This window comes from Protobothrops mucrosquamatus, unplaced genomic scaffold, assembly GCF_001527695.2.
Source record: "Protobothrops mucrosquamatus isolate PMUCROS unplaced genomic scaffold, P.Mucros_1.0 scaffold115, whole genome shotgun sequence".
Classification (NCBI taxonomy): domain Eukaryota; kingdom Metazoa; phylum Chordata; class Lepidosauria; order Squamata; family Viperidae; genus Protobothrops; species Protobothrops mucrosquamatus.
The window spans coordinates 163,205-181,703 of NW_015386487.1; the positions used below are offsets into that span (position 1 = coordinate 163,205).

The window sequence follows — 18,499 nt, forward strand, 5'->3', positions numbered from 1 at the left end:
GTCGTGTAGCTTTTTGTCCATAATTGCAAATAAGGAATGTATTGAGTATGTACTGTTTGAGGGTACTTGAGCCTGTATCTGCTCTGATGTAGAAGAAAAATGCTTTCTTCTCCTCCCTGCCCCCACATGTAATCTTTTGGAGAAGAATGAGGTTAAAAACATTCCGTTTACTGATGGAAGGAATGTTGGTCAAGGAGGATAGAATGTCTGCAAAATAAAGGTCCATTCAACAAGCATTGTTAGGCTTTAAAAAAGCAATTAAGGGCTTACAAGAAATTGGAACTCTTTTACTTTGCATAAGAGACAGATCAGTAATCTTGAGTGGAGACTTTGGGATACCCTGATAATTGTTTCAGAAGGGGGTAGAAGGAAGCAGTCCATAAACCAAGGCATTAGGGGAGCTTCCAGGGATGAATTCAGGAGCGAGCCTTGTTTTGTTCAGTGAACTTTCCTTTCGAATTTGATGCCTTCTTAAGGCAACCTGTCATCAACAGGAGACACAACAGCTGGATTGTTGCACCACCATTTTCTACAGAAAGGTCATGTAGGAAGATTTTTCAACTTCAAAACAGTTCTAGATTCAACCTTCTGCAATCAGAGGCATGCACTGGCACCCAGTCAACTTCTTTGAGGATTACAGCCAGAGGTGATGAAGCAATTTATTTATTCCCCAAATCTAAGGAAATTAAGAGGTTGTTGGGTTTTGTGTGTGAAATAACTGCAAGGGGCAGGCCTTAAGGCTTCAAAATTATTGCTGAAAGTTAAGAGAAGACGACACTGTATTTTTCAGGGATAGAAAAAACTACAAATATCTTTAGGGTAATATTTATTGCACTTTGAAACCAGAAATCTCATCAGATTTGTATTTTCATCTCAATTTGTTAGCATTCTAATAAAAACAGGTTGCTTTAAAAGATCTTGAGGAAAAATATAACCATTAAAAGTGTGACTTATTCAACTTGGTTTTATCCTGACTTCAGTGCGTACTTTGCCAATACTACCCTAGTAATTAAACTTCGGTGATTGACATTCAAGAAATTATTTGGGGGAAGGTTCAAGGAAGCTGCTTCCGATCTCTCCCTTCTGCTGGTTCTGCATTACTGTCCTCCTCCTCCTCCTCTTCCTCCCCTGGCACAAATGCCAGTTCCTAAACCAGCAGCCAGGGCAGCATCTGCATGCCAAGTGGTTCACCCATAAGAATGGCTGCCTAAGAGAGCAGATGGACTGCTAACACATGTATTGTGTCACTGCAAGTAAACCTGGTTTACAATTAAAGTTCCTTTACCAAAACTGCCCCACGTGCTATTTAACCTCCTGGCGATGACTTATGCCTGAACTTGCTATGCTTGAAAGTCAGCGAGGGTCAAGGGCCCCTCGCCAGTATTCCACGCAGTCCTCCTCACAATCAGTTGCACTGCCGTGGGCTGATCCGTTCATGGAGCCCAGCAGTGCCAAATCAACACACGGGAGACCAGCACGGGTGGCAGGCAGGTGCCTTTAAAGTTAAAGGGGTCCACACAACAGAATGCTCTCAAGAAGCACCTTAAACCACTGGCCAGATAAAGCACCAACTCGGCAAGATGGAATTGTCTATATACAACGCTTAGTTTAAAGTGGCAGAGTTCTTCCAAAAACGCTCCCAAGCTCCTTGCAGGAACTAAAGTCAATCATTAACGGGGAACCTCATTGGGCGTTCCAAAACCCATGCCTGCATGCAACTGGTGCATGTCCAAGAGCCCCACACCTGCCAGCTCTTCCCTAGACATGCACCGCATCGCTGTTCAGGCTGACAGTGGAGTCTCTCAGCACAGTCCCTCTCCTCGAGGAGCCTTCCCAGAGTTGTCTGCCCCCCCAGATTCCACTCCTGGGGGGCTCAGGGGCCTCCAGGGTTTAAGCCGAGAGGGCTCGCTGCCTTATTTCACGGCCACCGCCGAGGCCCTGTGAATGGACTCCATAACAGCTGCGAACCGGCTGCAGAGATCGTAGGGCGAGTTGGGGCGGATCTTGGGGGGCTCCTTCAGAACCACTCCTTCCGGAGAACAATCCAGCAGGCGGGGCAGAAATTCACCCAGCTTCATTTGCAGCTTCTCTGCAGGGGAAGAAAGAGAACATTATGGAAAACCAGCAAGCTGGCTCCTTTGAAGTAGCTTCTCAGTAGCTCCATAAGATGGAGGAGATACCTCTGCCCGTCCCTCAGGTCCAGCAGGAGAGGCATGTGGCAGGCCTGCCAAAGAGTTTCACCTAGAGCACGGCTGTCAAACTGCCAGCCCGCGGGCCAGTTTCATCATACTGAAGCCGCACCCACCCCATGCAAAAAGTCGTGATATGTCACGACACGTCACATGACGTGGCGAGTTTGACACCCATGACCTAGAGGAACCTGGAAGGGGGGGGGGTTTCAGCTGCGGTTTTTGCCCTCTGGAACACCCCAAGGGGAGGTTAGCCCCATCCCTGCCAGGAACCCCAGAGACCCCCCGAGAGGGGGAGCTTGTGAAATGGCTGTTTTGTCTTTGGGCGGTTTTTATTCCCCCACAATCTTGGTTTTCTTTATGCTTAATTGTTTTAATGCTTGTTGTATTGTTTTAGTGGTGGTTGGTTGTAGGTTACCCAGAGTTGCATTCAGTGGGTTGGGCAGCTATAGAAATTTCTACCTAAATAAAAAATACAGCAGCTTAAGGTTCCAGATGACCGTATTTTCTTTAGCTGTTTCTGTTTCCCAAGAATAAGCCTTTCCTCTGCAGAGCCACCTGCCTTCCAGCTGTACGATTTCTTGTCTCAAGTTTTCTGTGAGAAAACTTGACGGGCTGCACTTTTCCTGGCTCAGCCGAGCAACTGGATCACCAGGCTCAGCCTGCTGCCATGAAAATGGAGTAACAAGTACTATCCTGGGTGCACAAATGTGCACCTAACCACTTCAGGCCACAGAGAATGCTTGCTGCAACTCCTCACCAAGAAGCAAGCTCAGGCATGCCCCCTCCCTCAATAGAGGAAGCCGCTGAAACTTGCTTGCACTGGAGTAACCATCAGTTGACAAGCTTATCCTCTTAAAAGTCACAGAGAATTCCAGGTCTGTGATTTGAATATATCCAGGACTATCAACAACACAGAATGTAACATGACTAAAGTGGCTCTCCAGAGGGAAATCCAATCTTCCATCATCTTCGCCACCTTTGCAGCGTTGATAGAGCTAGCAGAGATGGCTAAATTAACTCCTTTTATGAAAGAAAATCCAATTTTATCTCTGCTTGGAAACTGCTTCTAGATGTTGTGCTTCTGACAGGAAAAAAAAATGCAATCCTGATTTGCTGATTAGGTAAGTTTGTTGCGATAGAAATGGCTAGTGTATTCCAAGTATGCAAAACTAAAAAGTTGAGGCTGAAATATTATTACCTTTATTCTACTTCACTGAAAAAAATTGGAAGTTTAATGCTTTTCTGTTGTTTTCAACTGACACTTCGCACTCTCCGCTCCCCCTTCCCCATTGTCCTACTATCTTTATTTTTACTTGTATTTCAGGATCGCCAACGTCCGATAACAGATATGGCGCAAGAAGAAGAAGAAGAAGAAGAAGAGAGCCCAATAGATAAAGTCAAGCTGCATCAATATGCAGATGTTTTCTTACAAGTACCAACAAATAGAACACAGAGAGGCAACTAAAGTAGGTAGAAGAAAGTTGGCGTCGTGCCCAGGACACTTTTCTTACCACCCACGTCCTTTCCCAGGTAGGCGCACCAGCGGTTCCTCATGACCTCAATGGCATCCAGGTCGTCTCTGGAGACATGGTTGTTCATGATAAGGTGCATGCAGGGGATGATCAGCTCGTTCAAGACGCTCACCCCCTCGTCCACTTCCTTCCCATTGCTGCTTTCAAAGAGGGCAGCTGCGGCGTCGTTCAGCCTCTGCAGCAAAGCAGGGTCAGGAGTCGGTTGGTAAAGATCTCAGAGAGGCCCGTCCCAGCATTCAGACAGCGCGTTTTAAAACAACTGAGCATGGGTATTTTGCCCAGCTGTTCCTTTTCTAGAAAGCAGAGTTTCTCAAGCTTGGCCACTTGAAGATGGCCGGAGGTCAACTCCCAGAATTCCCCAGTCAGCCACGCCTCTTAAGGTCAGTAAGGCTGAGTTGGTGCAGTGTTTGTCAAATGTGGCCACTTGAAGATGACTGGGGAGTTCTGGGAGTTGAAGTCCAGCCATCAAGAGAACCTGTTGCATACAGAATCTGCCAGGGAGGGCTGAAAAAAAAAAAAAGGAAATAGCCAAAAGAATTACCCCAAAGGTAAACTGGTCTAGCTGGTGTATGCTTCCAAATTTTAAACAACTTCTAAATTAAGAGGGGCAGGTTGGAAGGATAACCATTTGCAGGCACCTGATACGATCTTTTGAAAAGGCAGGCAGTCCTCAGCTTATGACCACAATTGACCCCCAAATTTATGTTATTAATCGAGAAATTTGTTAAGTGACTTTTGCCCCATTTAATGACTTTTCTGGCCACATTTGTTAAGTGAATCACTGTGGTTCTTAAATGAGTAGCATGGTTGTTAAGTGAATCTGGCTTCCCCCTTGACTTTGCTAGTCAAAAGGTCACAACAGGGGAACACGTGACACTGCAGCTGTCATAAATGTGAGTCAGTTTTCAAGTTTCCGAATGTAAATCACGTGACTGCGGGGATGCTGCAATGTCATAAGTGTGAAAAATGGTCATAAGTCCCTTTTTTCAATGCTGTTGTAACTTTGAACGGTCATTAAATGAACTGTTGTAAGTCGGGGACTGCCTGTAAGGAGCATTTGGCAATATCCCATTTTCAACCTAAACCCGGACGACAGCGAGAGGAATGATGTGAACACTCTGCCTCCGATCCACAGGCTCCACAGAGGGGGAAGGAGGGGAGGGGTCCCCTGAATACCCACCAAGAGGCACTTCCTTCTGTAAAGAGCGATCAGGGCGGAGTCCGCGCCCCGGCTGGGCCCTTTGGCCTGCAGGACGGAGTTGGTCTCGTAGGCGTACACCAGATAGGTCAGAGCCTCGCAGTACCTGAAGAGGGCAAGAAAAAAGGGTGGGTATGTGCCTCACGTCCAGCCACTGTGATGGATGGATACAAACATACCCGGTGTCAGACAGCCCACAACGGCTCCACCCTCGGACCATCATTTTTATTTGGTTTATTCTAGAGCAGGGGTCCCCAACACCTGGTCTGTGGACCAGTACCGGGCTGCGGCATGCCAGCAACCGGTCTGCACAGACAAGCAAAGCCCCATCCGCCGGATGCAGGCAGCATACAAAACCATGCACTCTCCGGTCCATGGAAAAACCTCTCTCCATGTGAATGGTCCCTGGTGCCCAAAAGGTTAGGGACCTCTGTTCTAGAGGTAAAAGGCTTTATCAAGGGGAGTTGAAGTGAAGTAAAGAAGTTTTAGAATGTCTTTCTGAACTTAAAATCACCAGAAATACATCATTGTTTTGATCCAGTTAGGAGTAGCAGAAGGTAGGAGTACCAGCAACTTCACAAGTGCAGGAGGAATTTGAACAGCCTGCCTCTGTTCCCAACAAATCTTTCATGAGAATGCTCAAGGTGTTTGGAGTCACACAGATTCAGCTTTCTGGACAAAACAGAACTTTTATTATTGCTTATTAAAATTGAGTAGTTTCTCCTCATATTGTACAAAACCGCACAACAATTCAGCTAAGTGCATAAAACAGAGGCAGAGCGGCCCAAACCCAACTCTGCCCACTTGCAAATAACTCAAGACATGTGGGGACCACGCACAACACATTGACAACCTTACACGGTGCGTCTGTCGAAACATCAACTCAACAGGCCCGAAGTCTTGAGCCGCCCCTAAAATCTCAGCTGAGGAACTTACTGGTTCTTCTGATACAGCTCCAACCCGGTCAAGAGATAAACGGACACCTTGCGGAACAAGCTGTAGTCTTCGTGCCATTTCTGCCCGGAAACAGAAAACACAAGCCTGGCGGTGGTTACGTTCAACTTCCTCCCCTCCCTTCTTGGTGCTTCTGCCCTGCCGTGGCTTGCTTGCAGCCCCAGGCGGTCTCCGGCCTCCCCAGGTGATGCCAAGCCACATCTGAGGTCAGTTATTCCATTTAGGGGCATCGTGTGGCTAAAGGTGAGCTACTGGACCCGCTCAGCCTCCCCAAAGCAGCACTGCACAAGTGCTATTTCAACAGAGCAGGCTGTGACAGAGAATCGGGAGCCAGCCTGCTTTTCACAAATGCTCTGTATCTGTGTGTCTGGTTTGAAAGCCAGGGCTTCTTACCTTGTACTCTTCCATGTCCACCTCATCTGGGCCAATTCCTTTCAGCTTTTCTCGTGCCACCTTCATAATGCTAATTGACCTGTTTCCCAGAACAGAGAGAAGGAACAATGGGAATCCAGGTGGTGGCATCCAGACAAATATTTAAATTTAATTTGCTTCCATCAAAACTGAGGATGTGGTTTTCCAGCAATTCCAATGCCTGGAACCTGATGATGGTTCCTTTATGTCTCATGCTTGTCCCAACCCTAATGAAACCTCTGCAAGCAAACCGCCAAGCTCAGAGAGCATCAAGGACTCCAAAGTTCAACTGTGGGCTACAAATCACTTCTTCTTTTGGTATCGCGTCCCTCTCCGCCGGCTTTGGACCAACCTTTCATCGTAGCTGAGGTTTCTGTCTGCAAACTGCTCCAGGAGGGTCCGTTCCACCACCTGCTTGGGGGCGCTGTTCTGCAGCAAGTAAACTAAGACATGCTGAAGGCGGGGGTCACTCTGGGGCGTTGGGGTCTCTCTTGACAATGAGTAGAGTCTGGAGTATTCTTCACGGAATGCCTGGGGAAGTTGGTGGTCGAAACGTTATCATTCTGGCTCATTATGAATCCACAACACAGATTCTTCCTTTGTGTTGCAGCTGATTTCAAGGGGAAGGAGATTTTTTTTGTCCCTGATATGCGACAGGAATCTACAGGAACCTGCTGGATGCGCCAGAGAAAGCACAGGAATCTCTAAGTTAGTAGCATGAGCAAACATCCTGAACAGGTAATCAGTTCCAGTCATAAAGATGAAGTGATTACCCTTTATGATAGTCTACAATAGCTTTTTTTAGCTCACTGTTTATTTTTTGGTGTTTTCCTATTTTATTGCTCTTCAGTGTTGATCAGAAAAGGCTGCTTGTATAGCACAGATGTATTCTAAGTGTCTAGAATTCCTACAGTTGTAAAACACAATGGTCACTTCAGATGCTAATGGGCACCTTAAGGTGTATGTGATCTTGGACAGATGAATAAACAATTCATGAAGTTTATCTTGAAGATTTATTTTTTCTAACTGTGGAAAGGATTTCCACAAAGGAGTTGGATAACTCCTACTTTCTGCTTTGAATCAAGAAGGCTTCCAGATTTTTGGAATTTCAGCCCGGAAGATGAACCTTTCCTAGTTAGAATTTTTTATAAATACGAAATGGGCTCAGATATCAAACAGATACACTGCATTAGTAGGCAAAGCAAGTAATCACCTCTGGCTTCCATTTCTTTTAATAAGTCGCTTCTTCTCTACTGGATCAACGCCATATTAAACCTAAAACTCTCCCCCCAAAGGACAAAAGCACCACTCCTGCAGAACCTGGCATCCAGCTGGCCACCTGGCCACCACCTGCTTCTACATCCCATCCCATTCCAAGACAAAAAAGGGAAGCAAGGCAGACAGGCCCCTGACCCAGAGAAGACACCTTGTGGACAGAAAAAAACAGACATGTGCGCTTAGGTGTAAAGTACTACCTTGACTAGCCCTGCTTCAGACCCATCGCGATCAAAGGTCTGACGAGCTTTAGCAATGGCCAGGATCACCCCTTGCATGGCGGGACTAAGCATCACCTGCCACGGAGAAAGAAAGAAAGAAAGAAAGAAAGAAAGAGAGACAGAGAGAGAGAGAGACAGAGAGAGAGAGAGAGAGAGAGAGAGAGAGAGAGAGAGAGAGAGAGAGAGAGAGAGAGAGAGAGAGAGAGAGAGAGAGAGAGAGAGACAGGAGGGAGGAAAGAGGCTGGATTGAAACAAGCTCTCCATTATCCCACAAGCAAAAGAGCCAAGTTCAGCTTAGGGAGGATATTGTTTGGGTGGGTCCCCATATCCAGATCCTTGGAAGGCAACTGACAGAAGACAATCTCTATAGCTCAGGATTGAAATGTGGGGTCCTTGGTACTCTCCGAGCTTGGTTGTGATCTTGCAGAAATTTCATGACCAACTAGGTAACATCATCACTGCTAAAAGGGAGTGGGGTTGCACTTCTTCTACTACTGATGACGTTACCTAGCTGGGTCATGAAATATAATGCAAGATCCCAACCAAGCTCAGAGAGCACTACGGACCACACAGATAACCAAAAGCGATAAAATAAGGAGCCACGTAGCCTTTCCTTACAGCACAATCACATTTTACAGGCAGACCCGGATATGCTGCATGATATTAGCTCAGTTGTATATTGATAGCCAGCCATCAATAAAACTGCATGGGACAGCAGAGGAAGTTTCAAAGTGTGGCTGGGGTTTTCCATTTTGGGAAGGAGGCCATCAGGACCAGAACAGCTCTTGGGGCCAGTGGTCGGGCAGTTTCTTGCACATAAACCCTGTGAGGCTCTGGAAGGCAGGGGCGACTCATCCAGTTTCCCCAGTTCCCAATCAGGCCACCCGAGCTCTCTACTCCCAGGGCTGCCCGGGCAGAGAAGGTACCTCCTCGTTATAGCCGTCCGCATCTGACCTAACGAGGATCTTCCCCACACTGGGGATCTCCACCTCCGAGACTTGAGAGCTGGGTGGGGCAGAAGGCTCCATCCGCTCCGCTTCCTGGGGCTCTTCTGCCTGCGCCGTGGGGCTGCCTTCCTCTGAGGGGGCCTTCTCTGGATCTGCCTCCTTGGGCTGCGGCAGCACCGGGGGGGGGGTGAGAGAGGAGGAGGAGGAGGAGGAGAAGGGAGTGAGAGGAAGGCAAGAGGAGCAGCAACAGAGGCCCAAGGAGGGCAAGAGGCTCAGCAGGACAGGCAGGAAGAGGACCACCGATGAGGACTCTCACCTGGTCCAGAGCGGCCGGGATGCCATCCTTCTCGTAGACATCGGCCGTCTTGGCGATGGCTTGGGCAGTCTGCTCCTTAGCCATCACGGCGTGCTCAGAGGAGAGCGAATGCGGCCCACCCTCGCAGGGGAAGGAGTGTTCTGGAAGGAGAAAGAGCGGAGAGGAATTTTCCAGGTTTTATGCTTCCCAAAGATATTACGGGGAGCTGTTGAGGTTGGCAGGATCCAAATCTGCAGCTAAAGGATGCTGGTATTTTGAAAGACTGGGGTAGTCTCCAGAAGACTTCCAGAAAAAAAGGAGCTACTAAACAGCACCCACATTTAGCGTAGGGAAGATTCAGGGGGAAATGTAAATTTAGGAGCCTGCCCCAGCTAGGACTCACTGCAAGGATCACACACGTTTTGGTCACCTCCGTTTTACCCATATAGAGTCAATGAGAACCTTCTGATCCAAGGGGGGTCTCCTTCTGGAACCAGGGCCACAACCTTCGTGGGCTTTAGAACCCTTAGTGTTTATTCTCTTGCTGCAACCACAGACACAGGTAAGCTTGCAACACAAGAAGGCAGTTCTAGTACATTTGAGGGAACCGCCCAAAACAGATGGAACAATATCTTGTGCTCTTCTCTGCTCACAGGCCCACAAATGTGTTTCTCTTAGCCTGATCAAAGCTCTTTATGCTTTTTTGTGTGACAATCATTTCCTGGCCTGCAATTTCACTCCCTGTTTGCTGGTAGGGTTTCTGAACGGAGTGGGCCTTTTTCTCACCTTGGCTTGAGTCAGAAGACAGGTTCTGGGACTCCACAGGGGACGAGGATTGCTCTATCTGGGCCATTTTGCAGGACTGTTCTTCCAGTTCAGCCATCTCCTGTTCTACCCTCCAGTTGTCTTCTTCGATGTAACGCTGAAGTTCCAGAGGCAGCACTTCTACTTCTCTCTCTGGTTGCCCATCATCATAAACTACCAAAGAAAGATAAGCAGAGGGTCCTCAAGCAAGACACGTGGTTAACTTTCGTAGTTTGCAACCTGCCCTTTGCTCTTATATTGGGATGCTGGGGCCACAAGTTGCTACTGGCGGTCATGATGGTTATATACGGTCTCCAGCATCAAAGACCAGTTGTTGAGAACGGACTTGTGGTGCCTTGTGTGCATGTACAGGACCTAATAAATGAAGAGTACAGGGTCCCATCTCTTTCCTGCCTTCGCAACCCAACAATTTATGAACTGCCTCTATGTATATTTGGGCCTTCAAGTCAGTCTCGATTCTTGGCAATTGCCTGGACAAATTCACCCAGTTTTCCTGGCAGCATTTTCGGAAGTGGTTTGCCCCTGCCGTCTCCAACTGGCCCCAGGCTGCTTACCGAATCCTAAGTTTATTCCTCTTGGAACTAAAGTGAGGCTGCTTCCATCCCAAATACATAGAACCAGGATGGAGAGATAGATTCTCCCCAAGGGCCATTCATTTCAAGGGATGCATATCTCCTCCACAAAGGTACAGAAGAGGAGACCATGGTCCACTCCTAACCAGAGGACAGGAAAGCTCTTCTCAAGCAGCCCTTCTTAACTTATCCAGGGGCATCCAGCCCCCAAGAGGGAAGAGGCATCACCAAGAACTGAGTTCAGATCCTCACCTGCTGCAAAGTGTGGTAGTTTTTTACTAACATAAATGAGGCAATAGGCGCTAGCGTTTTTCAAGCCGCCAAATGAATCCCTTTCCAGTTCTTCCCAGGAGGATTCTGTCACGGCGATGTCGTTGTACTTAAGCCAGGTCTTTTGAGGCAGGCCGTAGATGTAGGCCCAGTAATGGCCAGCATTGGCCTGGCCTTCGTGGACCAACACAGCGTGCAAGCGATAAGGGACCTGGAAAACACATACACAAACATCATCGGTTTTCAGGTTTATTTTTAGCAGGTGAAGTAACATGACCACGGGAAGATTTGATGAGGCAAATTCTCAGCTGTTGCGCCTGTTAAGAATGATCCATTCATATAATCAAGGGTTAGCACAGATTCTTTTCCTGGGGGAACAACAAGGCTTTAGATGTTGGTAAGCAGGGCTGCAGAGACCGTTGTGGCCAGAACAGTCAGGGCCAGGGCCAGCTACCAATGACACGTCCAACCGAGTGGCACTCAGTGGAAGCCATTCGCCAGAGAGAACTCTTGCAACTAACAGGACCTTGACGTTTGGTCCTGCTGGGGATGGAACAGCAAAACACTGTACAATCCAGAACACGCCCAAGCTCCTCTTTGTTATGTACTAACCCAGGGGTCTCCAAACTTGGCAACTTTTAAGACTTGTGGACTTCAACTCCCAGGATTCGGATTCCTCATCTTGGCTGGCTGAGGAATTCTGGGCACTGAAGTCCACAAGTCTTGAAGTTGCCAAGTTTGGAGACTCATGTACTAGAGAGAAAAGGTAGGAGCTCTCCAAAAAAAACCCAGGAGGTTCCAGCTCTTCCATTAAAATGCTCAGCCTCTTTTGCAAGACAACAGTGAACCAACCATGCCAGTATGATACTCAGAAGTTCCACCTTGCATTTCAATGCGTGGCAAAAACCAGCAGGCAGATGCAAGTGCCTGTGGTTTAGCTATGACTGACATGAACAAATCATTTTCAACAACAAGGTAAAGTCATTGTTTGTAGGAGAATATAGAGTCTGAATTCCCAGGTATTCCCAAATTAAATCCTGGAAATTTAGTCTGAGACCTCCAGGCTAATTTTATATGGAGGAACAAATTACCTTATCTGAAAAAATGGAAAGTATTAATTAATTCAACCATGAATTTCTCTCTTATATGACAAGATTTTATTTCTGGGGAACCGGTGCCAATACGAGGTCAGAAGTGCTCATACAACCAGGAAGACTGGCAGACACCCTACCTGGCAGAGTTGAGGATCAGCATAGACATGATCCATCGACTCAGAAAGCCTCAGCATGGAAGTCTTCAAGTCTGTTAATCAAAGCAAAACAGTAAGCCAGCGAGCAACAGTTATGTTTTCTTAAAGAAAAGGTAAGATTCGCTTTACCAATCTCTAAAGATGCTTCTCAACTAGTTGTGCAATCAGGCCACCTAAGAGATGTGTGATTGATCACAGATGTCCTCAATTGCATGTCAGGACATTCTGTGGAAAGCAAGGCAAAGAACCCATTCCCCTCCCTGGAGACAAACTGGGGCAATGCTCATATTCAGGGAAAGGTTGGCCCTGAATGATGGCTGGATCTAGAGAGGCGACCTGGATGATTCAAGAGTTTGAAGATGTTCCTCTTTGGACAGACAAGGTGTTGTCCTTTGCCAAGGAAACTTCAGCCTTAGTCCCGACCATGAAAACTGCAAAATGCTCCGAGAGAGATCAGTTATGATTTCCTGATCACATCCCATGAACATAAAAAAAGAGACTTAATACTGTGACAGGTACATGGCGTCAATACCTTGCCATCTTCTCCAGTTCGGGTAAGAACGGAATGGAGATCAGCCCTTATGCAAATAGGAAAATCTCAGCTGCTAAACAGCAACTCTTGAATGAATGTGAAATCTCTGGGCACAGACCTTCCATGTCTTGCTCAACCTCCTCCCTCCACTGCTGCAGGCAGGAAATGACCAGACTCATCTCATCTTCGGAGATGGCCCGAGGAGGAAGGGGCTCATCTGACGTCTCCCCTGGGCGCCTGGGTGGAGGGAAAGAGGGGCTCAATCAGCTGCTGCCTCTCGGCCTGGGCTGCTAGCGCTACTCAAAAGCCAGAGATGGCAACAAGATGGAAATCAGGAGGATGGATTTAAAAATGCAGCTGATCGGGACCTACATGCATTTTTCTTTGAGTTTCTAGACTTCTCCCCCCCCGCCAAACCGGCATAATTTCTAGGAGGCAAAACAATCGGATTTATCATCTGATTGTTTCAATTTAGATGCAGCAATGATGGAAAGCCACACCAAGCTTGGCCCAGTTTTACCTGCTTGGCTGGCTATGCGTTTCCGATGATTCTTTTTCTGCCTTCGTTTCTGCTGTTGTCATAGTTGCTGCGCAGGAAAGTTTGGTCCTGGCAAATTCAAGAACTGACTGCAGCATATCCGGCAAAGGGAAGCGGTCTGTGCCGGAACCGTATCTCAGGTACCTAATTAGGAGCAAACCATCATCAGACCCACTTCAAAATCATCAGTCTTCCCTAACTCAATTTAGCAAGGCCTTCCCTTTCAACGGGATCAAACAGCAATAACAATATAGCACTTAATAGACTTATATACTGCTTCACAATGTTATACAGCCCTTTCTAAGTGGTTTACAGAGTCAGCATATTTGCCCCCAACAATCTGGGTCCTCATTTTACCGACCTGGGAAGGATGGAAGGCTGAGTCAACCTTGAGCTGATCAGGATCGAACTGGTGGCAGTGAGTTAGCCTGCAATACTGCATTCTAATCACTGCGCCACCAGGGCTCAAAACTACACCAGTGATAAAAGGGTTATTTTCCTTTACCCCTTGAACATGGTTGACGACTGATATTTTTGGATATAAGTCCTGTCCTGCTCCTGGGCCTCTTCGAACAGATTCTTCAAATGGTACAAGAGACAGAAGCCTTTCCTTCCGGGCCTGCAGTACAGCAGCCGAACAGAGAATGGGCTGGCCAGCTGCAGAAAGGGATGGCAGGTTGGCTGTCTATATCTGAAGAACAACCTTGTGCACCTCTCCAGAAAATCTAAAATAAATCTACATGGGTAGAGGCTTCTAAAAAGCTTCATCACAATACCCCTGTCCAAGGACGGACAGACAAGCTGAAAGCTGGGTTTTTCTCCCTGACAAGAAAGTGGGAAACAGATGCCGGCTGGCTGAGCTTCAGCTCATCTAATCCGCAAGGCAAAATTCAGAGTTTGAGGGAGACTACCTACTTTTCCAACTGCTGCTGTAGAACGTTCATCTGTTCTTTCAGTTTCCCGATCTCTTCTCTTTTAGCTTGAATAATTTCTTTATTGCCATACATGAACCTAAAGGAAACATAGTTTTGACAGCTGCATGCTCTCTCTTAACGCAAACCCACAATATCTTTTTTGCAGGTTTGAAAGTCTCAAGCCACAAAGCTTTTTTTTTTTTTTACCTATCCATGTAAATGACTGGCGGGAATTCTAGCTTGTTGTGAATCTTCTCTGGCTGCCCGAGGGATTGATTGAACTCAAACCGGGAAAGTTCAAAGGTCAGCACTGGGGGCAGCTTTGTAAACCAGCGCTGAAACAGAGATGCAACAAGCTCAGATACATGGATGCTAATTATAAACCACCTTTTTTTCATTAACAATATACAAGCAGGAAAAACAATTACTTGGATCCCATTTCAAGTCAGACCCAGAAAAAGAGGAATCACTATTTGAGTTCAGCAAATTTGATTGTATGATTTTGGTGAAAAATCAGTGTATTTTCAAGATAGTTAAGGCCTCCCACAAACCACTTGCTAATCAGGAAGCAGATGAACAGAACTTCAACTGATTGGCAGCAGCGTTTCTCAACCTGGACCACTTTAAGACAGGTGGACTTCAACTCTCAGAATTCACCAGCCAACACAGCATATACGTGTTGAAGTCCACCCATCTTAAAAGTGGCCCAGGTTGAGAAACACTGAATTAGAATTGCACGCTGCAAATGGATGGGCCAAGACGCTTTTTAGGAAGAGCTGGAAGTTTTAGGGGGCAAACTTGGTACTCCCCATTCCCACTTACTTTCCACACCCCTCAAAATATATTTAAAAAGCCGAAGGTCACCAGGCTCATCCATTCTGGAGGACTGCAAAATGGAGAGGGACGTTTGCAACTTGCTACACAGGTGCTCCAGAGCCAACTCCTGTCCCAATACTATTTTCTAATTTTTACAAAACCATTTCAAACTGAACATGGGATGAGAACAGTTTCTCTGCAATTCTACAAGCCCTATTGGAAAAACCCCTGCCACGAACTCCAGCTTTTAATAGACTCCTCTCATCTGCTGCCAGACGGGCTCCTCGTGATTAAAACTGCACCTCCCCTTGGAAGCTATTTGTGGCTAGTCTGTTCTAAGAAGGTGCTGTAACATTTACTCTTTCCAGTGTATCGGAGAGAACCTCCCCAAGTTCCTTGTTTATATCACTGAAGAAGAAATGAAATGAGTGCCTTTAACTAAACCAGCCACCCATTTTCAAAGTTTCCCAGGGCAGCTGGAGCCCTTCAGATTCCCCTGGATACCCATGTGAAAGCTGAATTATTACGCTTCTTCCCACAGTGACCATGGGAAGGCTTCCTTGGGTGAATGCCTATGGAGTTTCTCAGCCATCCAGGTCAGGGTTGCCTCAAAGGTGCTTTTTCAAAAGGCAATTGGACTTTCTTACTTTATTCTTTGAAATTGTTTTGCTTCCCCATCCAAGAAGTTTCATCAGTTTTGGCTGGAAGGTGAGATCCTGTCCAGTTGCCTTTCAAAAAAGCACCTTTGAAGTTTCTTGGATGCTTTAAATATTCTCCATATATACAGTCTTCAGACCACAAACTGAACTACAATGCTTTGGTTAACATCTCCTAGGCAGATTTAGAAAGTGTGCAAATCCTGAATTCTTTTCTTTTCTCTACACCAGTGTTTCTCAACCTTGGGGACTCAAAGAAGCCTGGACTTCAACTCCCAGAATTCCTCAGCCGGCCGGCAGGAAGCAAACTAGGATAGTTCTGAACAGATTTCAAGTATATCAGATGCAAGCAAAAGGATCATTTTTATGATTTAAGTTAAAATCAGTAGATGATTTTTGGAGAGTGAAAAAAAAAAGTGCCACATATACCCAGATACAAGACAAAGTTATAGACAGGAAAAGCATACCATTAAATCAAAAACTGTAGTTTTATCCCCCGAAAATACGGAGGCACTGGCTCTTTCCTACAGGCAGGCTTCAACAGAAAGAAAAATATTTTTATCACACTCGCACTCAAGACTCAACGCATGAAATATAAAGGTCACACACTGCATGCCGTTAAGTCATTCCACAACATTCCCTCAACTCCAGCCTGCACTCGTACATCATATTCTATGTTTTCAAGTTGGTAACTATCAAGTCTGTTCTGGCTCCCTGTGAGTTGTATAAATGCCACAACACTAACCTCTTGCGTATATGTCACCGTCTGCTTGGAAGGGTCCGACTCGCTCTCCTTCTCCACCATGGCTCCTTCCAAGCATTCATGCAAATTCTTGTAGCCGTTAACCTGCAGGGGATACTGGCCAAAGGTCTCGATTTTGGAAAACCTCTTGCCTAAATAAGGGAGGGGGGGACACCCATCAGTTTAAGGAGAACAAAACCGAATCCCAAACAGATTGTCTTTTTAAGTGTGGTAGAAAAACACCGAAGGAGCCAGCAACAGCGCTGAGAAGACTTCCATGACAATTTGCAAGGTCTTCCAGCTTACCTTCGTGAACCCCTTCAGTTAGAAAAGTCCCATAAAAAAGTTGAACCATGGGGTTCTCCGATTTGTCCCGGGAATTCCTGTCACAGAAGGAGAAAGCAAGGGAACATGAATTGGGTATGCCTAGTTTCATGAAAAGGACGACCCGGGGTGACACGACAGCAGCGTTTCAATATTTGAGGGGCCCCCATGAAGAAGAGGGGGTCAACCTCTTCTCCAAAGGACCTGAGAGCAGGACAAGAAGTAACAAAGGGAAGCTTATTAAGGAGAGTCCCAACCTAGAATTATGGAGAAATTTCCTGACAGAACAATTAATCGATGGAACAACTTGCCTCCTGATATTGTGGGTGCTCCAATACTGGACAAGAGACTGGACAAACATTTGTCTGAAATGGCATAGGTCTCTTGCCTGAGCAGGGGTTGGACTAGGAGACCTCCAAGGTCCTTTCCAACTGTTATTCTGAAAGCAAACTCACCATTTTTCTAGAAAACAGGTTGACAAGGCTAATCGCCAAGGCGACTTGTTTAGAAGCTAAGCAATGCGCTTTCCCCATGTTTGGCTTTTGGGGGATTCATCTGGATTTCATCAAGCTTGGGTGGCAGATGGGAGCTCAGGATGCAATATGCTTTTCCCTTCAAGGGGTCCCCCATTTCCACGAGAAGCCCTCATAGAGGAACAGAGTCGAACCCTTCTCGCCACATATGGGCTTCCTATAGGCAGAGAGCTGCCGGCTACAATCAGGAATTCAGCCAGAGCTCAACCATTCCTGGGAGGTCCTAAACAGCCATACATGATGGGATGTTGTGTCAATTCACTAAAATGTACAGTGCTTAGTCATAGTGAGTCCGGGTGTGAAACCTGAGACCTCAGGAATTTTAAGAGTTCATTTGGTTACAAGCCAACTGTATTGGAGCTCATGATCCCTGATAATTTAACTCAGGTGCTCGGAACAGGTCAAGTTACTTGAAGTCAGAAATATACTTTTACATCGTTCAGGTTCGCCCACAGGCCCACCCAGCCCCCTGACACCTTGCTGTAGCAGAGAGAATCACACCACCCTACAAAGTGGAAAACAAACAGGCATTGGTTTTGGTTTTTTTAATCTTCTTCGCGGCAAATTCTGGCAATTGGGCAGCTTCACAAAATGATCACCGAAGCTCCTTCAGACTCACTCAACATCCACTGTCAGCTGGAAAGCATCTTCAAGCCAGTCCAGGAGTTTGTGGGTGAACTCGCTCACATCTTGCTAAAAAGGAGACAGAGGGAACATCAAACGTTACTTTGTGGAGACGTTTACCCTGAACAGTTTTCTTCGCTGTTTTTACATAACCTTGGATGACTTTAATTTTTAATTTTAAAATGGCTTTAAATTTATAACGTTTCTGTATGTTAGAGTTGTGAACTGCCTTCAAATTAAATCTCTGCAGGCTGAAAAATTTTGGGTGTTGAAGTCCAAACATCTTAAAGTCAGCCAGGTTGAGAAACACTGCTGTACAGCATAGTCCAAGTGTGATCCTGGGCCAAGTGGCCGCCCAGACCTGGGAAGACCTTCACCTGTTGCTCCTCGGGAGACCTGAATGCCCCTTTCAGAAGTTCAAGGGCGGTCGTTGGGTCTACAAATTTGCGGTGTGTTCCCAGCATTAAAGCAAAGAGATACTGGAGTTCCTGCATGAATGCAATGTTCCTCTTTTCCTGCAAAAGAACAAGAGGTGCCATAAACAAGCAGAGAAACAACAGGCCAAGAATGGGTACTAGATCAGCAGAAGTTGTATCTGCTGGAGTGATTGGTGGTGCACAATTCACACAACCCAGATTCCGTTTATAAACCATCTAAGCCAAAACTAACTAGGGCACATTATGGATTAGTATGGGCTGGCTTTGCAGCCAAGAGGAAAGAGACTGGCATCACCATGCTCCCTTCTAGTTACAACCTGGGCTATTCAACAGCACCCCAACCTGTTTATTTTCTCCAAATTTACCACCAATAAAAATTCAAGAGAAAGCCTTTATGGGGTGGCCAGCAACCCCAGCATCGTCTCTCTAGATCAGAGTTCAT

At 46.5% G+C, this 18,499-nt stretch overlaps 1 protein-coding gene across 1 annotated transcript in view; it reads right to left on the reverse strand.

The window, feature by feature from the left end:
• Positions 1 to 809: 809 nt before the first annotated feature.
• USP28 (ubiquitin specific peptidase 28) overlaps positions 810 to 18,499 on the reverse strand; it is a 24,049-nt gene continuing 6,359 nt past the window's right edge. The window contains exons 7-26 of the mRNA XM_029283513.1: positions 17,998 to 18,135; positions 17,616 to 17,689; positions 16,446 to 16,522; positions 16,143 to 16,291; positions 14,133 to 14,260; positions 13,927 to 14,022; positions 12,994 to 13,155; positions 12,592 to 12,710; positions 11,924 to 11,994; positions 10,675 to 10,903; positions 9,812 to 10,003; positions 9,047 to 9,186; positions 8,710 to 8,895; positions 7,763 to 7,858; positions 6,640 to 6,818; positions 6,270 to 6,348; positions 5,859 to 5,938; positions 4,905 to 5,028; positions 3,704 to 3,899; positions 810 to 2,089 (exon numbers count right to left, since the gene is read on the reverse strand). Coding sequence (XP_029139346.1) covers positions 1,914 to 2,089; positions 3,704 to 3,899; positions 4,905 to 5,028; positions 5,859 to 5,938; positions 6,270 to 6,348; positions 6,640 to 6,818; positions 7,763 to 7,858; positions 8,710 to 8,895; positions 9,047 to 9,186; positions 9,812 to 10,003; positions 10,675 to 10,903; positions 11,924 to 11,994; positions 12,592 to 12,710; positions 12,994 to 13,155; positions 13,927 to 14,022; positions 14,133 to 14,260; positions 16,143 to 16,291; positions 16,446 to 16,522; positions 17,616 to 17,689; positions 17,998 to 18,135 — 2,691 coding nt within the window. The 3' untranslated portion in view covers positions 810 to 1,913. The remainder of the gene's footprint in view (positions 2,090 to 3,703; positions 3,900 to 4,904; positions 5,029 to 5,858; positions 5,939 to 6,269; positions 6,349 to 6,639; positions 6,819 to 7,762; positions 7,859 to 8,709; positions 8,896 to 9,046; positions 9,187 to 9,811; positions 10,004 to 10,674; positions 10,904 to 11,923; positions 11,995 to 12,591; positions 12,711 to 12,993; positions 13,156 to 13,926; positions 14,023 to 14,132; positions 14,261 to 16,142; positions 16,292 to 16,445; positions 16,523 to 17,615; positions 17,690 to 17,997; positions 18,136 to 18,499) is intronic.